Genomic DNA, 20,766 nt, shown 5'->3' with positions numbered 1-20,766 from the left:
CGAATATGCAACAGCAGATAAGAGGTTGCATATAGATAACGTGAATGAAACCCACATCATAGTGGTCATCCAAACACTAAGTATCGGAATCATTAATACTAACACCCATTCCTAGGCCCTTTACCAAACAGGTCCTAAAATGGCATTCAACCTTAAATTATTACTTGGACACTTGCCCATCCCAAGAGCATACAAACAAACTTGAACGCAACTAGAAAATCTGTCAATTAGAAAAGCACACCATTGCGGCTCAGAGAATTAGAACTTTCAATGAATGGGAAAAAAGGCGGGGCGCATTTAAATCAGAACGTATGGTTAGTGTATGTCGACCAATTGTCCCCATTTGCCATAACCATTATTTTAATAATCCGATCAAGTCAATAATAGAAACTCCAAAACGTTGATGACTTCAGAAACAAGAAATCAAAAAGAGGACACTGATTATTTTACTAACAAAATGTATTTCTACGAGAACTGGCCTCTATAGATTTCATATCCTGAAGTGGAGCCAGTTAAAGAACGAAATCTGATCGAGAAAGAGTATGGCACAGCAGGTACGAGATAATTCTTATGGACACAAGGAGACCAGCTATCATCTCCACCCAAGCCCATGTGTTTGTGGTCAAGATGCACCTGCAAGCAAAGGTTCAGAAGGATCATCACTGACTTTATTTTACCAGACATTGTAATTGCAAGATGATGCAGAAAGAGACAGGTAGAGAGAGAGAGAGAGATTTAAAAAAAGAAGAAGAAAAAAACAGAAAAGGGTAAGAAAAGGAAGAAACATCTACAACGAGAAATGAATTATATACACTTGCTTTGACCACTGCTTCATAAAGACAAGTATATTAATTCATAAAAAACTGACTAAATCTAGATCATTGTTGAACATCAATTAACTAGAAAATATAACAGCTCAACAGCGCAGGATGACAGAAAACCTAAGAAAGGGCTTGTAAAAGGAAAAAACAGTTACTTTAGACTATGACATAAATCAGTAAAGTGATACTAGAAAGACTGACTACGCCCATCTGTCACAACTTTGAAGGAGGAAGGTTTCCCAAACTTTTCTCTTTGGGCCAGATGACACGAAATATAGAAGTGGAACAAGTCTTGTACATCATCTTTATTTTCAACTATTGCACCTAACTCCAGCAGAACTACCTTCAATGTTAACTCATTGTTTCTTTAAAATCCACAATATGACCTTAAACCTTTCTAGCTTCAAAAATTTCAATTTCCCTTCATCGGTGAAATCGCTGATCAGCATTCCTATATTAAGTTTCTAATTCCCCTTGAACTTTTTTTGCAGTTCTTCTTTTCCTCCTTGTTTTATCCGCATTTTTCTTTAGTTTCAATGCAGGATTCGTCCAGTGACATCTCCAAGGACTCTTTTTTAAGGTGTTACAATTTTTCCCTTTATGTGCCAAATGTTAAATAGCCAAACTTTAGTTCAATCTCATATTCAAAAGGCAAATATTAGCATGTGAAGTTCTGAACTTGAAGCCAAGAGTTTATGGCAGTATTTGTTAGTGGCCAAGACTACCATACAGTTAAACTTAAGGCAGCTGCTCCAATTAGTACATCAATAGTGAGAGAAAACAGAAGGGTTTGAACAAGCTCCAATTATCACGATAAAACTGTAAACTTGGGAAACGGGCAACAATGAATCTCTCAGACTACTAACGAATTCTAACAAACTTGAGACAAGTTATAAACTGGGTTACTCTTAAAAACCTGGAATTAAAGCCAAGAAATAGTGTTACATGTTGAATCGACCAGTATATGCTCAAGTGAAAATGTTGCACCCTGAGCTCCACCTATCTAAATTAACAAGATTTTGAGACACACAAACTTCTTGAAATTCTCCAGTTTATTGTATTAAATGTGAATATTAGGGCTCAACATATCTAATAGGGCTTCCATTTCTACAATCTTCTCTCATTACTCTACAACTTTTACTTTGGCAATTAGCTGGCTTGAAAGATTTTAATGCACCAAAGAAGTTTTTAGATAGATTACTCAAAACCATTTCTAAGAGAAGGCAAGTGTCATACATGATGCATCAAATTAAACATCACGAAAAAGCTTCTAGTTTTGATATAATCATATTAAACCTTTGTGCTTTTTTCTAGAAATGGATCTATCTTGTTTCAAGAAATGTCACACTCAGGTAGGCAAATTAAATAAGCTACTTACCTCAATGTTCTCCCCTTTTATAAGCTCCTCATTGTGTGTTGCCCTTTCAAGTTCAGCAGTGCTGTAGTAACTTGCATTAATTTGCATTGGTGGAGATCCACCATTTATCGAAGCATATATGCCATAGCCATCATTGTTTTGAAAAGTAACCCATCTAACATCAGCCCTACCTGAACATTCCCCAGGAACAATGTAAGGCACATGCATATCATTCACATTCTGCTCATACAGGCCTACATGGGCAGCAATTTTTCTATCCGGATAACATTCAAATGGTCCTCGTCCATACCATCTGATCACTTCCATAGTCGTGTCCAGGTGAAATTCAACTCCCACACGTGGCAAAGGTGGAAGATGAGAACTTGGTTTTACATTGCATTCCAGCACAACATCACCAGACCCATAAAAAGAGTACAGCATATTAACCTTGAATAGAGCAGTTGACTTGTCTAACTCTGAAGCTGTCTTGTCAACACATCTTGGCAGGCCCAGAAAAGCAACTGCTATTTCAACAAGAAAATCTGTCTTGTTTTGAATAGAGCAACTCTCAGCAAGAAAGATAAGTTTATCAATACTTGCAGCTGTCCACTTGGAGAGATAACTAACAGATCCTCCTCCTTTGTCATTATCTGTTGGTGCTCGCCAAAAGCATGGGACAATGCCTTCTTGCAACACTGAAACTCCGTGAACCTACAACTCACATCCACATCATGACACTTAAAGAGAATCAAAGGGAAAGCCCCACTTTTAGGGCACCAGTTCATTGCATCATTTGCTTCAACAACCTTGACTTTTTCTTTGTTTATGCAATTAATTGCTTTGCATATGATATCATTTTGTGACGAAAGTAGTGAAATGGGCCGGATATTACCTTCCAGCTCTCAATTGCACCAGTCTGTTTGTTGAAGTTTATCTCCTGCAGGTCCTGCTGGCTAAGTACAATTATGTTGTCCACCACCTCGCAACCAAATTTAATGTTTTCTGATTTAATGGTCTGGAGTCATCAAAAGTTGTTAGCTCATTGATCAGACCAGAAACAAGTTTCAGATAAAATCACAAATATCAGGAGGGCCACTTACACGAGGAACAGTTTCTTCTCTTGCTGGTAACTGAACTTGTGTAGATGAAATTACATGACCAGGTTCAGCCCAGCGCGTGGGGCACACATGCTTTGAAGTTACTGTCAAATAAAATTCAACAGCATCTGAAGAACTCCACACAGAATACCATGGGCCAGACTTAAAATCAATTTCTAGACTTCTTTGTGGATCTATTATTGGTAGAGGGAGGAGTCCTGAACCAAGTTCATGGCCATCACCATGAAGCATCCAGTTGAACTCAACTGCTTCCGTTGTATCAAAGAAGTGGACATTTCTGATCTACAAGACCAACTCAAGAATTTTATAGCCAGACAATCCATGAATAAATGGAAATGAGACAGTGATATTACCTTGACTACACCTTCAGTCAAGGAAACTTTGATTGGCTGGTATAAGAATTTAACCTCTAAAAACAACATTACCAGCACCAAGTGAATTTAACAACCATCTTGAACAACTCGTAATTCTGGAACTCATAGAGAGAGAGAGAGAGAGAGAGTATGTTACCATGCACTGCAGGATGAGGACTTCGATCTGGCCACATAAGGCCATTTAGACAGAAGTTCAAGTCATTAGGGGTATCACCAAAATCACCCCCATAAGCCCAATGCTTTGTACCATCCACACCTTCCTTGAGTAATCCCTATTTAAAAATAACAAAATACTGACCACCTTAAACTCGTACAAATATGGAGAAGCAAGTCAAAACATTTTTAAAAAATGGTAAAGGCAGTAACAACTAAACCATTAAACAGTTTCTGACAGGGGAAGAAAGGGTTAAAGAAGTTCATGGTAGAATGACCAAGGAGTAGCAGCGCTATTACGACATTTTTACATGACATGTACTAGGGCATTCGTATACAGAAGTAATACCCCAGAAAAAACTAAAAAGGTAAAACATCAAGTATCCCAAGAGATTTGGTTCATTAACAGACCCATAAAACCTCAGACCCACACTTAGTCTTCCATCTAACATCCTACTTTACCAAGGAAAACAGAAAAAAAAACATTTGTTTTTTACACATTAAAAATTCAATTTAAGTTCTAAAAGTGAAATATGTCTGCTATCAATTTACTGTCCTTTACATGAAGGCTGCAATTGTGACAAAGCATCTCAACAGCATTGAACTTCTTGCTTGTTAAATTGTATCAAGCAATATGATAAACCATAATATCTCAAACAAGGGCGTCCAAAACCTAGCCTACAGTAACTGAAATGTAAGAAAAAATAGATAGTCTTTCTCAGAAGATATCAAAAATTGCTGGACTGCAAAACTGCATTAGCAGATTCTATTTTTGTCCCAGCTGCTGCATTACTCTAGTTGACAAAAATGAACAGGGCAATCCAAACATGGCAACAGAACAACAGGAAGTGAGAGTTTAATATTACAGTGGTAGGAATAGCTTTCATACAATAATCTCACCAAACATGTTTTGGTAGTCCTATCATCTACGGAAGAATCAAATACATTATAGAAGTACCTTAATCCTGAAAGCTGTCAAATACTGGACTTTGTTTCCAGGATAGACAGGTATAGATGGTAAATGCACATCAAATAGACTAAACCATGACAAAGAAGCAGAAAATATAAATTCTTTTTTATCATATACGATGGCTCCCTATCACATGATTTTGGAGATAACAAAGCCTCAATGCAAAGTTATCACTAGGAAGATGGACATCTAAAGGTCCAGTTACTTGGCATAATCTAAATCTGGAGCTAGGTTTGCCTCTGTCCGCTTACTTGGCATAAACTGAATCTGGAACTAGATCTGTTACAGCAGAAACAATATTACTATCGTTTGTCAGGTAATCTGCTCTGGAAGAGAAGCAATTTCCAAAGAGAACATTTTAGAATCTTTGTTTAGCCTTTAGATTTAGTTGGCTGGAGGAAGGAGGACCAATGAAGCTTCCTTACTGAAAGCAACAAAGTCATCCACAACTGTTGTTTCCATATGAATTTTGACCGTTATCTTGGAAACTTGGACCCCAAAATTTAATGAAACCAAGTCCACGAAATAATAGATATTGCTATTGTGTCTGATATGAAGACCATAAATTATCAGTAACCTGCACAATACATACTTGAAGAATTCTAAGGTTCAAACCTGATCAACCCAATCCCATATGAAACCTCCTTGAAGACCAAATGTGGTATCAATTGCTTCCCAGTACTCATGAAGATTACCATTGCTGTTTCCCATAGCATGAGAGTACCTTCCAGTTTTTTATGAAGCACGTATCAGTGGACCGCTTTGCTACTCGGAAGTAGCTATGATTCCTAAAAGATGAAAGTAAAGAGGCAACATACTCGCACAATATCAGTGGCCGTGTTTCGGTTGGATCTTCTGCTATCTTTACCATCTCCCATACACGCATATACATAGGACAGACAATGTCTGTTGACGATGTCCTAGCACCACCACCTTCATAATGTAAAACCCTTGATGCATCCTTTCCTCGTACCCAACCTGAATGTATCACAGCTCACGAGTAAATACAGAAAGGAAAAGACTGTTGCACAAATTTTTGACAGCGTAATAGATGACAAGGTCAATGTGAAGGTTATGAATGAAGACCCAGAGTTTGGATGAGGACAAAAGATTTAATTAGATTCAGATTTTAGCCACCTATTACTTTTTAAATTTGTAGTCCTGTTGCTGTCCTCCAATTTTCATAGAAGTTAATTTTATTACATAGTCAGGGTAGTACTGATTCTCCTGAAAGCCCCATCAAATATGTGCTATAGCAAGGTGGTCATTATTAAAACTCAATCATGTTTGGATTCAGATTTTAGCCACCTATCACTCTTATAAATTTGTAGTCCTCTTGGTGTCCTCCAATTTTCATAGAAGTTAATTTTATTACATAGGGTAGTCCTGATTCTCCAGAAAGCCACATCAAATATGTCCTATAGCAAGAAAGTCATTGAAACTCAATCATGTATTCACTATCTGCTGTCCACTTTTAGCCAAGCAAGGCATGCTTCTTAAAGATGCTTGCAAAGATTCAATTCCAATTCTTTGGTCAGTGACCTATCCAAGCATCCGGTCCCTATTATCATCCAAAAATATCTGAACTGGCACCATAAAACGTAACAAAAATATTCAGAAAATACAAGGAATTAGCTTGTAGAGAGTGCAAATCAGATACTCATGACAGGCATTATATTGGCTTTATATTCTCTTGATGCTTGGAATGGACCTGTCAGTTTAAACCTGAAACTCTAGCCGACAAACTACAAACAGTCCAACCACCATCTTCAGGGTTTTACAACAAGAAAGAACAAAATTAATGGGGATTTCCATGAGCAACCCCAGAGAATAAACCACACCTGCTTCTTATGATGCATAGCTATTTTACTTCTCCAAACATGAAGAGATGTTCTCCAAAGGATGTGATTTTTGTGCATTCACTCAATTAAATTTTAAAGTCTTGGACTCACTCCCAAAATGGACACTGTGCCCACAACTATCAGCCACAACTTTCAAACAAGATTTCAAAACTTGAGACCTTTAACTAGTTTGAGATCCAAAGTAAGGTGGAGATCTTTCTTAATTTTACACTTGAAAATAAACATATAAAGGTTGTAAAAAAATGTCATCCTTTCCTATACATGGGCCGCAAAAAACAAGTGACAGTTTTGTTCACTAGGAATACTTAAATGCTACAAGAGAAAAATGTTGTTTGCATTCCAAATAATATGGATTCTCATACCAGCAAGTGCAGCATGATTAGGTCCATAGGCTGACTCATTCCCAAGAGACCAAGATATGATGCAGGCATGATTTTTGTCCCTCTCAACCATGCCAATGACACGATCCAACATGCAAGAAGCCCAACTTGGTTCCTGTGTAGGATGCTTTATGTTTGTAAAGTCATGAAAACCATGTGTCTCGATATTGGCTTCATCAATCATGTACATCCCAAACAGATCACATAACTCGTACCATCGTTGATGTTGGGGATAATGGCTGTTTCTAACAGCATTGATATTGTTTTGCTTCATTAAGACCAAATCCTAAACAAATAGTACAAATTTATTAAGCAAAATCCTATCAGTAACTCAAAATTAAAGCATGCAGATAGATATTTAGCTTGAGGAGAAAGGTCGTGACGCATCACCTTAATCATGCAGGACTCCAAGTTTGTCTTCCCAAGGCGTGGATGGTGTTCATGTCTATTAACACCTCTTATTACCACTGGGTGCCCATTTACAAGCAGCTGTTTTGGGGCTTTTGATATTTCTCTTATACCTACTTGGCATGACTCACAATCGATTACATTTCCAGATGCATCTTTGAGGGTCACAACTAAAGTGTAGAGATTTGGCTGTCAACAAAGGCAAATTAACTGTGTAAGAGATCAATGAGAAACTGAAAATGCAAAACACTGCCTATTGACAAATCATTTGAACTCAAAGTTTGCAAAATCAAGGTCCTGATGCATGTGGACCACTTATCAAATTGGTTATGTGGCTTGTTCAACTAGTATGACTGGTCCAGTGTTTGTCCAAGAAAAATGCAAAGAAACTGAAACCAATTTCAACCTGGTCTTTTCCCCTTTTGTCTGATTCGATCCATTCATGACCAGGTTTGTCTGATGGTTGGGAAAGCTCACCATCATTTCAAGATGGTATGGAAATTGAGCTGGTTCCCAATTGCAATGCGATGTAGTTGAGGTGAGTTCTGGTTAAAGAACTACAAAAGGAGGTAGTCCTTTTGTGATTGTACCAACTGGTCATTCAGCAGACAGTATTGAAAGCTATTCTTCTGCTTAGTTGCTTCAGATGTGATGTAATTTGCTTTCCATTTCTTTCGTATAGCTGTTGCTCATCCTGGCTCAGACTTATTTTGATATTTGTTTGAATACAAGGACCATAAATTTTTAGACTTTAAAGGTGACAATTCAAAAGCTTGACACTTTATTGGACTCCTACTTTCTAGTTTATTTTATTAAGGGAAAGTTAATCAAGAAGTGGAGATATGTTTTCAATTTTTTATTACATTAACATTATAATTTGTACAATAAGTCAGAGAACTAAATTCTCGAATGTCCTAGGAGAGTTGAACTAGATTTCGACCATTTATAAAATGGAATTGCCATAGTCAGATTTGCCAAATTTCGGTATCTTCATCATACTCCAAGGAAACCTTCTCATCTCAGCCATTCAATTTGCATTTCAAGATACACATTCAAAATTTTCAAAAAATTAGAAATAAAATCTAAACATGCAGTATGTAGCATTGAAATACATGTACTTAGGAAATCATAACTACTTTTTTGAGCTTGCATGTACTTGCTCAATTGACAAGTGCACAATTGAGTATACCTATCTGACAAGAAAATTAGCTAACAAAACTATTATTAGCATTGAATTACTGATTCATCAGTACAAATGCTCTAACTGGAAGTTGCAGAGCACTTCCATGCAAGATGTCAAATTTGATCAGTACAAATGCCCTAACTGGAAGTTGCAGGGCACTTCCATGCAAGCTGTCGAAGAAACCACAACAAACAGCAGCTTACATTTTGGACATGTGCCTAACATCACTGCTGACCTTCAAGTAGTTACACAATCTGGATATGTGCCTAGGATCACAGAAACTGTGGACTGTTGATATGTGTGACATAGATCTTCAAATGTTACACGCATAGATCTTCAGGTCTATTAGATTTCAATGTAGAAATCATTAGAGCCTTAAGAAAGCTATATGCAGCAAATGATCAAGTTGGAAAATGGAATCTTACTTGCTCAGCCGACCAAAGCTTTGGCGAAAGCAATTTTCCCTTTAACATATACCCCATGAATCCAATATAATGATTTAGAGATGAATCCAGTTGTAAATGAGCCACACTACTAGAAAGCAGATCAGCACGAGCATTATGGTTGCCGCAATACCAACTCTCTGTATCAAATAAAGCACCTTCAATGGTGAAGTAACCTAGAATGTCCTCCTTTGGTATTTGATTTGAAGAATCAATTTGCACTTCAACCTAAATTTTAGACAGAAATATATTTAAGTTACATTATTTTTTGTATATCCACAAATCTGAAAAGTAGTGAATAACTTTAGCCAAAAAGAAAGCTTAAGATATTAACATACAAATGACTTTCAGATCGACAACAATAAACACTTAAAAGAGGTAAGGAAACATCTATTTCCAATTACTCAATTATCTACCACATATTAATATAAATAAAAAGGTTCAAAGTTGAGGAACGTAAGGTAAGGACACTGCAAGTTTGGGCATCTATGTAAAGGTGTTCTGTTTCACAATGTACTTTAAAAGAGGGGAGTTGATGGAAATCTTGCAAATTTCTCCTCTCTGTTAACTTAGTGGCATCCCTGACAATGAAAATGAAGGAAGCAAATCAAGTTTTACCCCAGCTAAATTCAATTGGCAGGCAACTGCCTAGCTCTTGCTGTGATTCACTCACAAACTACAAGCAATATAATTTGCAAATAAAGCTAATAAAAAGATGATTTTTTAACCCATATCAAAATCCACAAAGGCAGTCACATCTAATTGTATTATACTTAAATCTTTAGAAATTAGCCACACATACATCTCTTTCACTATATATATGCAACTAGAAGTGTCGGCCATCCTCCATATTGCAGTTGCAACTCAAGTCTTGCAATAATTAATTGCATTCTGGTGTAAGCTCAGCAACTCAATGAGGTTTTGAGTATGCAAGTGTCATTCAAGCTGATATTGAGGTAGGAGCATATGCTATAGCACTTTTGTTAATTAAACACATCAAAAGAAAAAAAGGGTTGACTTCATCAGATTGTATTTATATAATTAGAATAAAAGTAGAACTAAGGCTAGTTGTATGCAAACTGCCTGACCATTAACTAAATCAATCCAATAATAGACTAAATGATACAGAAGACACCCTCTCAGGTATATTGTCTTTATATTACACTAAATATGGAGAAATTGTATCAGAGAGATCATGACAGTCAGCATGCTATTCATAGGTATCTGGAGAAATGGTGAGTCAGCATTGTGGCTACTCAAACTGGGTACATGACATATGTCAAGGATAGTAACATGTGCAGAAATGCGGACATGTGCAAAACTGCTGGTGAGAAGACTTTGGTCAATGCAATTTAGTGCCTCAAGTTCTAAAAGTGCTACTCAGGCAACAAAAAGATTAGTTAATTATCTCAATATTCATGGTATTTGAAAAGAGGCCAGGCTTTTCTTTTTTTATTTTTATTTTTTTCTAATTGTCTAAATATTCATGATACTTAATGTCTTCCATGCCTTGTTTCTGTTGAATTGATGAAAACCACTTGACCCGAAATTGCTAGTACTTTTCAAATTTCTTCCAACCTTGTAGATACACCATTCTTTGCAGCTTAAATACTCTGGTAAGGTGGTTCCACCATACTTCAATCACCCAATCTCTTCATAGAAAATATGTCAGTCGGTTGGCTGCTTATAACTCGGCACAGTTGCCATTGTTGATGTTCAAAAGAAATGGCAGTGTTACACAAGATATTTGTTCTACTGTCTAGAGACAAAAAGTCTATTTCTCTTACGCTTAAAACAATTAGTGAAATTCATGAAATTCTAAAAGTCAATCAACAATAACTTTAAGAACTTCATAACAGGGTAAAGTTTCATATAAGCACGTAAGATAAGTCAACTTCTCCCAGAGATGCCAAAAGCAAAGCAATTTGTCTCCTGGAGCAAAATATCCAAAATATCCTCTCTAAATCTGTTAATGCATTACAAGAACAAAACTGTTATAGGATGAACCATTGCTGAAGATGCAGTAGCACCTTGACCTTAAAAACATGAAACGTGCAATAATAAAATCGACATAGTATGAAGACACTTGTCTTTACAATATAGAAAAATGCTCCTCCACCACATAGGTTAATGATATGAAGTAGACTAGAAACAAAGAATTAAGCTTCCAAAGCAATGAAAAAGATTCACTTTCTAGCGCATCTTGCCATAAAAAACAGGAAGCTTAAACAATGGTTACCTGTATATCTGCATAAGAAAAACCTTCTGCCAAGCTTGATTTGAAGAAATAATCTGCAATGAACACCTGTATATTTTCCAGCTTGGATTAGGAAATGTTGCTGTATGTTAACAAATTTGATTAGTTACTTATTCAAAAAGAAAAGGCCAGAATGGGTATGTTTCAGTTCTAAGTATCATGTCCAATACCAGATAGCAACTTTTGGATGATATCAAGATAAACTATATTCTGGTTGACATGCTGACAAGACATCCTATACATATATAAAAAGCACTTTGGATGGCAGTGTTCATAAGTTTCATCTGCCTCCTATATGGGTACTTCAGTAATTCCACATGTTCTTCTTAAATTGGTTATGAAAATTGTACAAGAAATATAATGCAAGGACATGAAGAAAATGACCATTTCACCCTTTATTTAGTCATTGAGTAATCTACATGTTGCATCATTAATAGATAGAATCTGTGTGAAATTAAGACAACTTTAATGTCCATAACAAGACTTAATTGTTACTTGTCCATTACAGTCATAACTACAAAGTGATTCAAATTTTCTTCTTCAGTTTCCTATGCTTTAATATCGGGCAATCATAACTGCAATGTGATTGGAATTCTTCTTCTTTGGTCTCCTGTGCTTTAGAAGGCAGCAATTGTTCAATATTTTACTATTTCTTCTTCTGCTTTTCTTTTTTAGGCTCTAGGTAATTGATGGTTGATTATTTTGTCGTTGTTGTTTACAAATTTGTAGGTAATAATTTACTTTATAGAAAACGTGCTACTCCTTTTCGGTATGTGAGTTGTAATCTCTAAGAATTAGTCAAAAATTGTACATCCAGCTATAGTTTGCTTCATTCCATGAGTACTAGTGTAAAAGAATGAGCATTCTTTCTTGTAGAACTGCCGTTTTATGCTACATGTTTTTGTTCTAGACACTACCTAGAAGAATTCACCGGGGAAATTTGTAGCTGAAGAAAATTTCAAGGATGCTCCTAAACTATATTCATTCGCAACACATGCCAAGATAATTTTACACATAATGGTTGCATTAAGTGTCAAAATTTGTGTGAAATACTATGGTTAAAGATAGTTTTAAATTATGTGTTATTGTGCGATTATGTTAATAATTTCTTATATCCTTGATGTTATTGTCTATTCTTATTTTCCTTCTACTTAGTGATTTTCATAAAATGAGTGCATTACAATTCTTCTTTACTACATAAGTTAGTTTCTATTATATTATCTTCCATTACGTTTCATCTCACATTTCTTTCACTTTCTTCTTAACTAGACATTGCAAATTCATTAATCACCTCTTCAATACTTTTTTCCACAACACACGTACCAATTCCCACGTGTTACGCGGGCCTCTCCCTAGTCTTGGACAATTGAAACATGGAACCAAGAAAACAAAAAATAATTTCATGAGAGGGGGGGGGGGGAGGAGGGAATAGACGAAGAAAGATAAGTGGTTGGGAATCAGTACAAAATCCGCTGGTTGATACTTGCATGAGAGTGCACTATCTGCTCCCAAATTTATTGTGAATAGCAAAAATGTTCACAACAATCTAAAGAGGTTGGGTAAGTTGAAGGAAGTTTTCTGCACGGTTTGTTTGACAACTGTGTTAAAGCTTCATTCTAGGGAAGAATGGTAGCTTTCCACCTAGAGCACTGGGTATGATGGAGACTGCATGCATGGGGACAAAACAAGTTCCTGGAATAAATTGTTATTAAAAGGAATATTTTCCTTGTATCCCAGCATAACTTTTAACTTTTAAGGCACGTATTAACTATTGATAGTGATGGAACTTGGAAATCTTACCACCTGTTTGGTTGGAGGGTTTAGGGGGTAGGCAATGGGTGTGACCATCAATGATTGTCATTGATAATGTTTGGAACACTGCAATGGTAATCAATCTACGATAATGGAAGGCCAAAAACTCTTCAATGGCCATTCCAGAGTAAATTGGGCCCTTTTGCCTTGGTTACCCACCAAACCACAAAAATAAAAGAAAAAAAACCTTCCATTGCACAAAAAACTCTCTCTCTCTCAACGCTTCTCTCACTCACATCCTCACCACCCAACACCCCTTGTTTCTATCTCCTTACCTAAGCTTTCCCTTAACCCATATGCTCTAGATTCCTCCAACATTGGTCAACCATGGGATCCAAGCTAGAGATGGTTGAGTTGTCATCTTCTTCTTCTCCTGATTTTGCTGGTAATGGTCAGATGGTCAGATGTTGGGTATTCATGGTGAATTTTTTTTTAATTAGCAATTGGTGGTGATGGTGGCTGGTTTTCAGATTTGTACAAACTAGGAAAAAATAGTTTGTTGAATTTCAATTGAAATTTTGTTTTCACTAAAATGCATGGAGATGATTTGAAGAATTTGAGATAAATTTGTGAAGTTTTGGGGACTACTATGCTTCATGATGTCATAGGCTGTGATTGTTGGCTGCTACATGGTGGTGCTTATGGAAGATCAGCCGATTCCATTATGAAGCAAGAAAAAATATTGAAGAAGAAAAAAAGGAAATCCATTATAGTAATAAAAAGAAAATGGAAAATATCTAATAGATTCCCATTGCAACGTAATTACCAAACGAGTGAAAAGGAATAGGCAAAACCTATTACCATTGAGGAACTTTTGATACTCATTGTCTTTGCCATTGTGAAATTCCAACCAAACGGGTGGTTAGTAGTTCAAGCAGATATAACCACTCCATGTAAAGATTTAGCAAGAGATTGAAGCAGCACCCATCCCATCTTGTTCATTAGGTACTACAACAGCTGAGAAATTAGGTCCTTGTTATCCTCATTTGGGTATCACAGGTGTTCTAGCCTTCAGGTTTACTTGCTCAAATAACTCTCCAGCTTTCTGAAATACTGTTTTATGACTTCTTTTTTGCATTTCATACAGCATAAAACAGTGTCGCATGACAGCAGTCTTGACTTCTTAAAGACCACTTCAATAGTAAATTAAAAAAAAAAAAGCAGAAACAACTGAATGTTGTGCCCTTCAGAAGAGGGATTCCCTCACTTGGGGCAGCAAAGACCTCAATTTGTCTTGTCAAGGTCATTGTATAATATACATCCTTAAAAAAATGAAAATGCATGGTGTACACCAAGACAATATTAGGGGATTGACTGCCACATTAAAGATTTTAACATCCTCCATCAATTGCGAAATATAAATATAAAAAGATCAAATCAACCAAAAGAGGCAACATCTATGTAGAAGACTCTAGTTTTGAAAACCAAACTAGTTGAGATTCAGTCTAAAACCAGAAGGCGGTAGGCATGTTAAGGGAAGCACATTGCTGAGAAAAAGATTTAAAGAAAAAAAAACAAAAAATTGCTAAAATTAAAATTATTAATCCCCGTCAAAAGAGGAGATGACGGTAAGAGAATGTTTCAATTTATTGAGTTCTATTCTTTGTATATTTTTGTCTGTCAATTTTGAGAACAACATCATTTAGAAATTTCTGCAGTAAGTGTACTTATATTATCATTTAATCACTCTTAGTAACCACTACTTGTTTGGTAGTAAATGGCTTTGATCTTTATGAACGAGCGTTAACTACAAATGGAAAATGTTAAAGTAATTGTTAAGAGAATATAAGTATTCTTGTAGATAATAAATTAATAAGGGTATTCTTGTAAATAGTTTGTTAGGTTTCTACTCCTATAAATACTAGTTGGTCACTCATAATACTGTGACTAGATGTTTTCCTCCCAAAATACCTATTGACATGGTATCAGAGCAAAAGTCCTAGGATTAGGGTTAAACATCTAGTCAAAAGTACTGTTCAGCCGCACTGTTCATGCCGTTACTGTTCACACGTCACTATCATCTCGAGTTTTGACCCTTTCTTTGGTTTAACGTGCTATTCGCCATGGTTGAAAGGTTTGTTAATGCGGTTACCACTGACCAAATTGAATCGAGTTTTTCAGCACATGAGTCCCAGAAGACTGTTACTATATCTGAGGAAGATTATGTTAAATTCCTACAGTACCAAGCTACAAATCACGCATCTCTTCCCTCTGCTTCTTTAGCACAAAAAGGTAATGACTCATGGATTATTGACTCCGGAGCTGCTGATCATATGTCAGGTACCTCTAAAATTTTTTCTAATTTTCAAAAGTCTACTCCCTTTCCTCATGTTACTTTAGCTGATAGATCTACCACTAAAATTAAAGGATTAGGCACTGTAGAAATTAATCCATCACTTCCGCTGTCTTCTGTTCTTTACGTACCCAATTTGCCCTTTAATCTAATGTCTGTTAGTAAGCTCACTAAATTTCTACAGTGTACAGTTACTTTTTCTCCTAATTCTGTTGCCATTCAGGATTTGAAGACAAAGAAGACGATTGGTGGAGGGCATGAGCATAATGGTCTTTACTTTCTCAACTTCAATGGTCCGATAGCATGTCCTGCTACTGTTTCTCCTCTTGAAATTCACTGTCGTTTAGGTCATCCGTCTTTACAAAATTTGAAAAAGTTGGTTCCTACTTTGAGTCAATTATCTTCGTTAGAATGTGAGTCTTATCAGTTAGGAAACCATCATCGTATTTCTTTTGCTCCTAGAGTCAATAAACGGGTTTCTGAACCCTTTTTGTTAATTTATTCTGATGTTTGGGGTCCTAGTCGAGTCACTTCAAAGTTAGGTTTAAATATTTTGTAATCTTTGTTGATGATTTTTCAAGAGTTACATGGCTTTATTTAATGAAAGATCGTTCAGAACTATATTCCATTTTTTGTGCATTTGTTGCAGAAATAAAGAATCAATTTGGTGTGCCGGTACGTATACTTCGCAGTGATAATGCAAAAGAATATTTTTCCACTCCTTTTAATACCTTTATGAGTAAGTCTGATATTATTCATCAGTCCTCTTGTCCTCACACTCCACAACAGAATGGAGTTGCTGAAAGAAAAATTGGACATTTAATCGAAATTGCTCAAACACTGTTGTTGCACATGAATGTGCCCAAACAATTTTGGAGTGATGCAGTTCTAACTGCATGTTATTTAATTAATCGCATGCCATCTAATATTCTTGGAGGTCAATTACCTCACTCCATTCTTTTTCCTCATGAACCTGTGTTTAAATTACCTCCTCGTATTTTTGGATGTGTGTGCTTTGTTCATCAGTTTACTCCCGGGGTGGATAAATTAGATTCTCGTGCTATTAAGTGTATTTGCTTAGGATACGCACGAGCGCAAAAGGGGTATAGATGTCACAGTCCAGTTTTAAATCGATTTTTTACTTGTGCTGATATTATTTTCTTTGAATCCACTCCATATTTTATCAAACACAGTATGCCTTGTGAGTTAGACCAGTGTCCCTCTTTTTCTTCTCCTGTTTTACCAATCCCTTCCCCTTTATTACCTGAATTATCTAGTCCACCAGATTCCATAACTCGATTATCTCGTCCTCATCTTCAAGTTTACTCTCGTCGTTCCATGGTTGAGAAAGTTCCTGATATGCCACGCACTTCACCAATTAACTCTCAATCTTCAAATCCAGGTATGACGCCCTCCTCTGAGTTAGATCTTCCTATTGCTTTACACAAAGGTAAGAGACATTGTACTTTCCATCCTATTTCTAATTTTGTTTCTTATTCTCGTCTCTCTATGTCATATTCTTCTTTTGTTGCTTCCCTTGATTCTATCTCCATTCCTAAGTCTATTACCTATGCTCTTAATCATCCTGGTTGGAGATTAGCTATGCAAGAAGAGATGTCTGCTTTGGAACAAAATGGTACTTGGGATCTTGTCCCTCGTCCTTCAGGTAAGCCTGTTGTTTGTTGTAAATGGGTGTACACTATAAAAGTGCAGCCTAATGGTTCTATTGATAGATTGAAGGCTCGTCTGGTAGCTAGAGGATTTATTCAGGTGTATGGAGTAGACTACTTAGAAACATATTCTCTTGTTGCAAAGATTACCTCAGTTCGTCTTCTTATCTCTTTGGCAGCAACTTACAATTGGCCATTGCATCAGTTGGATGTGAAAAATGCATTTCTGCATGGAGATTTGGAAGAAGAGATATATATGGAACAACCTCCTGGATTTGTTGTTCAGGGAGAGAATTCGCGATTGGTTTGTCGTTTGAAAAAATCCTTATATGGATTGAAACAGTCTCCGAGGGCCTGGTTTGGCCGGTTTAGTAGTGTTGTCATGGAATTCGGTTTGACAAGATGTGGAGTAGATCATTCTGTATTTTATCGGCATTCTAATGCTGGTAAAATTTTATTAGTTGTTTATGTGGATGATATTGTGATTACAGGTGATGATGTTGTGGGAATCCAAAAACTTAAATCCAATTTGCAGGCAAACTTTCAGACAAAGGATTTAGGTCATCTACAGTATTTTCTGGGTATTGAGATAGCTCGGTCTAAATATGGGATTTATTTATGTCAAAGAAAATATGTACTCGATATGCTGAGTGATGTTGGGATGTTAGGTTGCCGACCTGTGGATACTCCTATGGATCCTAATGTGAAATTAGTAGGAGATCAAGGTACATTACTAGATGATCCTAGGCAATATCGAAGACTTGTGGGTAAATTAAATTATCTCACTGTAACGAGACCTGACATTTCGTTTGCAGTGAGTGTTGTTAGTCAATTTCTTGATACCCCTCGTACTAGTCATTGGGATGCTGTTATACGGATTCTCAGGTATCTTAAGAGTGCACCTGGAAAAGGATTGCTATATCAAAATCATGGACACACTGATATTGAAAGATATAGTGATGCAGATTGGGCTGATTCTGCCTCAAATCGAAAATCGACCACAGGATATTGTGTATTTGTTGGTGGTAATTTAGTGTCGTGAAAGAGTAAGAAGCAAACAGTTGTCTCCAGATCAAGTGCAGAATCTGAATACCACGCTATGGCTCACACTGTGTGTGAGTTGGTTTGGTTGAAGAGCATGTTACTTGAAATTGGGTTTGAGCATAAACAGCCTATGAATTTAGTGTGTGATAATCAGACAGCTGTTCATATTGCGTCTAATCCAGTGTTTCATGAAAGGACAAAACATATTGAAGTTGATTGTCATTTCATTCGAGAGAAATTGCTTGACGGAGTCATCAAGACATCTCATGTACCGTCTGTAGATCAATTGGCTAATGTATTTACCAAGAGTTTAGGGGGCTCTATGGTGAAATACATTTGTAACAAGTTGGGTGCTTATGATATATATGCTCCAACTTGAGGGGGAGTGTTAAGAGAATATAAGTATTCTTGTAGATAATAAATTAGTAAGGGTATTCTTGTAAATAGTTTGTTAGGTTTGTACTCCTATAAATACTAGTTGGTCACTCATAATACTGTGACTAGATGTTTTCCTCCCAAAATACCTGTTGACAGTAACAAATTGCATTTCAGCTTCACATAAACCTTATCAGGTATAAGCAACAGAGAAGTGTGAACTGACTCAGCCAGATACCAGTGTCAGATCTACCAGGAGATTGATAGTTTATGAGTTCATTCAAATGTTAACCAAACAAATTCTCTATTAAAATTTTTAATTCATCTCCAAATAATGCTCCCCCATCCCCCACAAAAAAGAAAATTCCTTGATGACAGTAAACATGCTTATTTAGAATCAAGCAGTGGAAATAAAGCCAATTTACAAGGTTCTATATGATGACAATTGATTGCAAACCTTGGGCTTGGCTAGAAGAAGCACATCACGATGGATGCCCGATAACCACCAGTGATCCTGATCCTCAAGGTAAGAACCATCACTCCATCGCATCACTTGCACAGCTAGGGAATTTCTCTTGCCAGATCCACATTTGTGACAAAAATCTGTGATCTCAAATTCACCAGGTAGTCTACTATCCTGACTGAATCAGGGAAAATCAAAATAAATAAAGTTAACATTTCATACCACATGAAAATGCACAAATATAGTCGGTATACATATGCAGCATCAATAGCTCCTGAAGGTTTAGGGCTTTCCAAATGTTTTAGGAGGCTTTAGGAGAGCTTTCATCATTTCAGTGTCATCCAACAAATGTGGAAAAAATTAATTCATCATCCACCAGGCTATGGTGCCAGAATATTTTTAAGCAACTGTCAATTAAGTGAAATTAACAAAAAGAAAATCTTCTTTGACATTAACCTTGGAATTGGGAACTTCAGCACAAGTTCAAAAATAAGTCAAGTGACTCAATGACTTTCCATTTACAATCAAACATTGACTGGTTGAAAGGATCCACATATCCAACACGGTTCTCACTTTACCTCCTAGTGCAATACAACGTTCATTATTAAGATGCATGTACAAATTCAACCAGAGATGTCATCCAAGGATGATTGCCGTGGGTACATTTTAGATGTTACGCGGAGAATGCAGTTTCCTATTTCATATAGACTCACATTAGGTATAGATTGTTGTGTCACACAATTAACGTGCACAGATGCCAGTACACTGGATTCCATTGGATACATTATGAGTAAAGCATGTTTGAAGGACGACGAGTATTACACCCACATTGCTAGAACTGTAATCTTAACGAAAGTTAATTACTTTTATCGATCACATGGTAATAATTGCCCAACTTCAAAAGGATAACTTTCTAAGTAATTAAGCAGTTTCAGTAGCTTAATCAGAAATTATTATCTCTAAAATGACATATTCTGAAAAGTCATAAAATTCAGCAGGTGGCAAATATTCTACACATGACATTTTTGCCTTATTCTTTTGCATATTCGTCAAAAACAAAAGCATTATGTATACAGTTTACATCCGTGAAGTAAACAACATGCCAAATCAGAATAGTCATGCTGTTATAAAAATTCTCAATGACAATAGCACTAAATCTGATTAGTTGGTCCATAACAACTGACATAGACATCTAAAAAGCAATGTAACATAACATATATGCCTACCATGGCCGAACATAGCTTTTATTTATTAGACAGGCTTGTGCATCTTAGGTGCTGTTTTATACAAGTAACAACTAAAATACAGCTCCATAAATGCTCAATGGTAAACTCAGAAGCATAAAATCTTAATTTCAGTTCAAAATCTTTGGTCAAATAAAAAACCTGAAATTGAGCACTACACTTATCAATCACTTTGAGAATGGTTATAAGTTAAAAAGTGAAAACTATTTCTTTAATGATTTTCTTTTGAGGCGAACGGATGATAGACGAGGCAAGAAGGGGAAATGAGGATGGTCACAAATTGAACCTTTATCATAAAAAACCGCTTAAGCACTGTGCTATGCAACACCCTATTCTCGAATTTTTAACTATCTGACATTCATATTTTTTCCCTCATTGCTTCAGTCCACAACATTGAATAATTACTAGTAGCCATGTTATCAAGAACAAAAAACATTACAAAGAGTATAGAGCTCAGCACTCATCCTTCATATTTTCTGGCCAGAAAAAGATCATTCAAAGCCTTCATGCATCAAGGCTGAATAGCAAATTAGGAACAT

At 36.3% G+C, this 20,766-nt stretch overlaps 1 protein-coding gene across 1 annotated transcript in view; it reads right to left on the bottom strand.

Annotated features, from left to right (window-relative positions):
• Nucleotides 1–271: 271 nt before the first annotated feature.
• LOC113760377 (beta-galactosidase) overlaps nucleotides 272–20,766 on the bottom strand; it is a 36,880-nt gene continuing 16,385 nt past the window's right edge. Inside the window, exons 6-18 of the mRNA XM_027302930.1 lie at nucleotides 18,978–19,161; nucleotides 11,309–11,374; nucleotides 9,052–9,297; nucleotides 7,426–7,632; nucleotides 7,018–7,321; nucleotides 5,612–5,771; nucleotides 5,409–5,517; nucleotides 3,807–3,942; nucleotides 3,650–3,705; nucleotides 3,279–3,578; nucleotides 3,071–3,193; nucleotides 2,200–2,889; nucleotides 272–633 (exon numbers count right to left, since the gene is read on the bottom strand). Coding sequence (XP_027158731.1) covers nucleotides 466–633; nucleotides 2,200–2,889; nucleotides 3,071–3,193; nucleotides 3,279–3,578; nucleotides 3,650–3,705; nucleotides 3,807–3,942; nucleotides 5,409–5,517; nucleotides 5,612–5,771; nucleotides 7,018–7,321; nucleotides 7,426–7,632; nucleotides 9,052–9,297; nucleotides 11,309–11,374; nucleotides 18,978–19,161 — 2,749 coding nt within the window. The 3' untranslated portion in view covers nucleotides 272–465. The remainder of the gene's footprint in view (nucleotides 634–2,199; nucleotides 2,890–3,070; nucleotides 3,194–3,278; nucleotides 3,579–3,649; nucleotides 3,706–3,806; nucleotides 3,943–5,408; nucleotides 5,518–5,611; nucleotides 5,772–7,017; nucleotides 7,322–7,425; nucleotides 7,633–9,051; nucleotides 9,298–11,308; nucleotides 11,375–18,977; nucleotides 19,162–20,766) is intronic.

The sequence above is a fragment of the Coffea eugenioides genome, chromosome 2 (genome assembly GCF_003713205.1).
Source record: "Coffea eugenioides isolate CCC68of chromosome 2, Ceug_1.0, whole genome shotgun sequence".
In the NCBI taxonomy this organism is placed as follows: domain Eukaryota; kingdom Viridiplantae; phylum Streptophyta; class Magnoliopsida; order Gentianales; family Rubiaceae; genus Coffea; species Coffea eugenioides.
The sequence above is the reverse complement of the archived record's forward strand: the minus strand, read 5'-3'. Positions and strand labels throughout refer to the sequence as shown.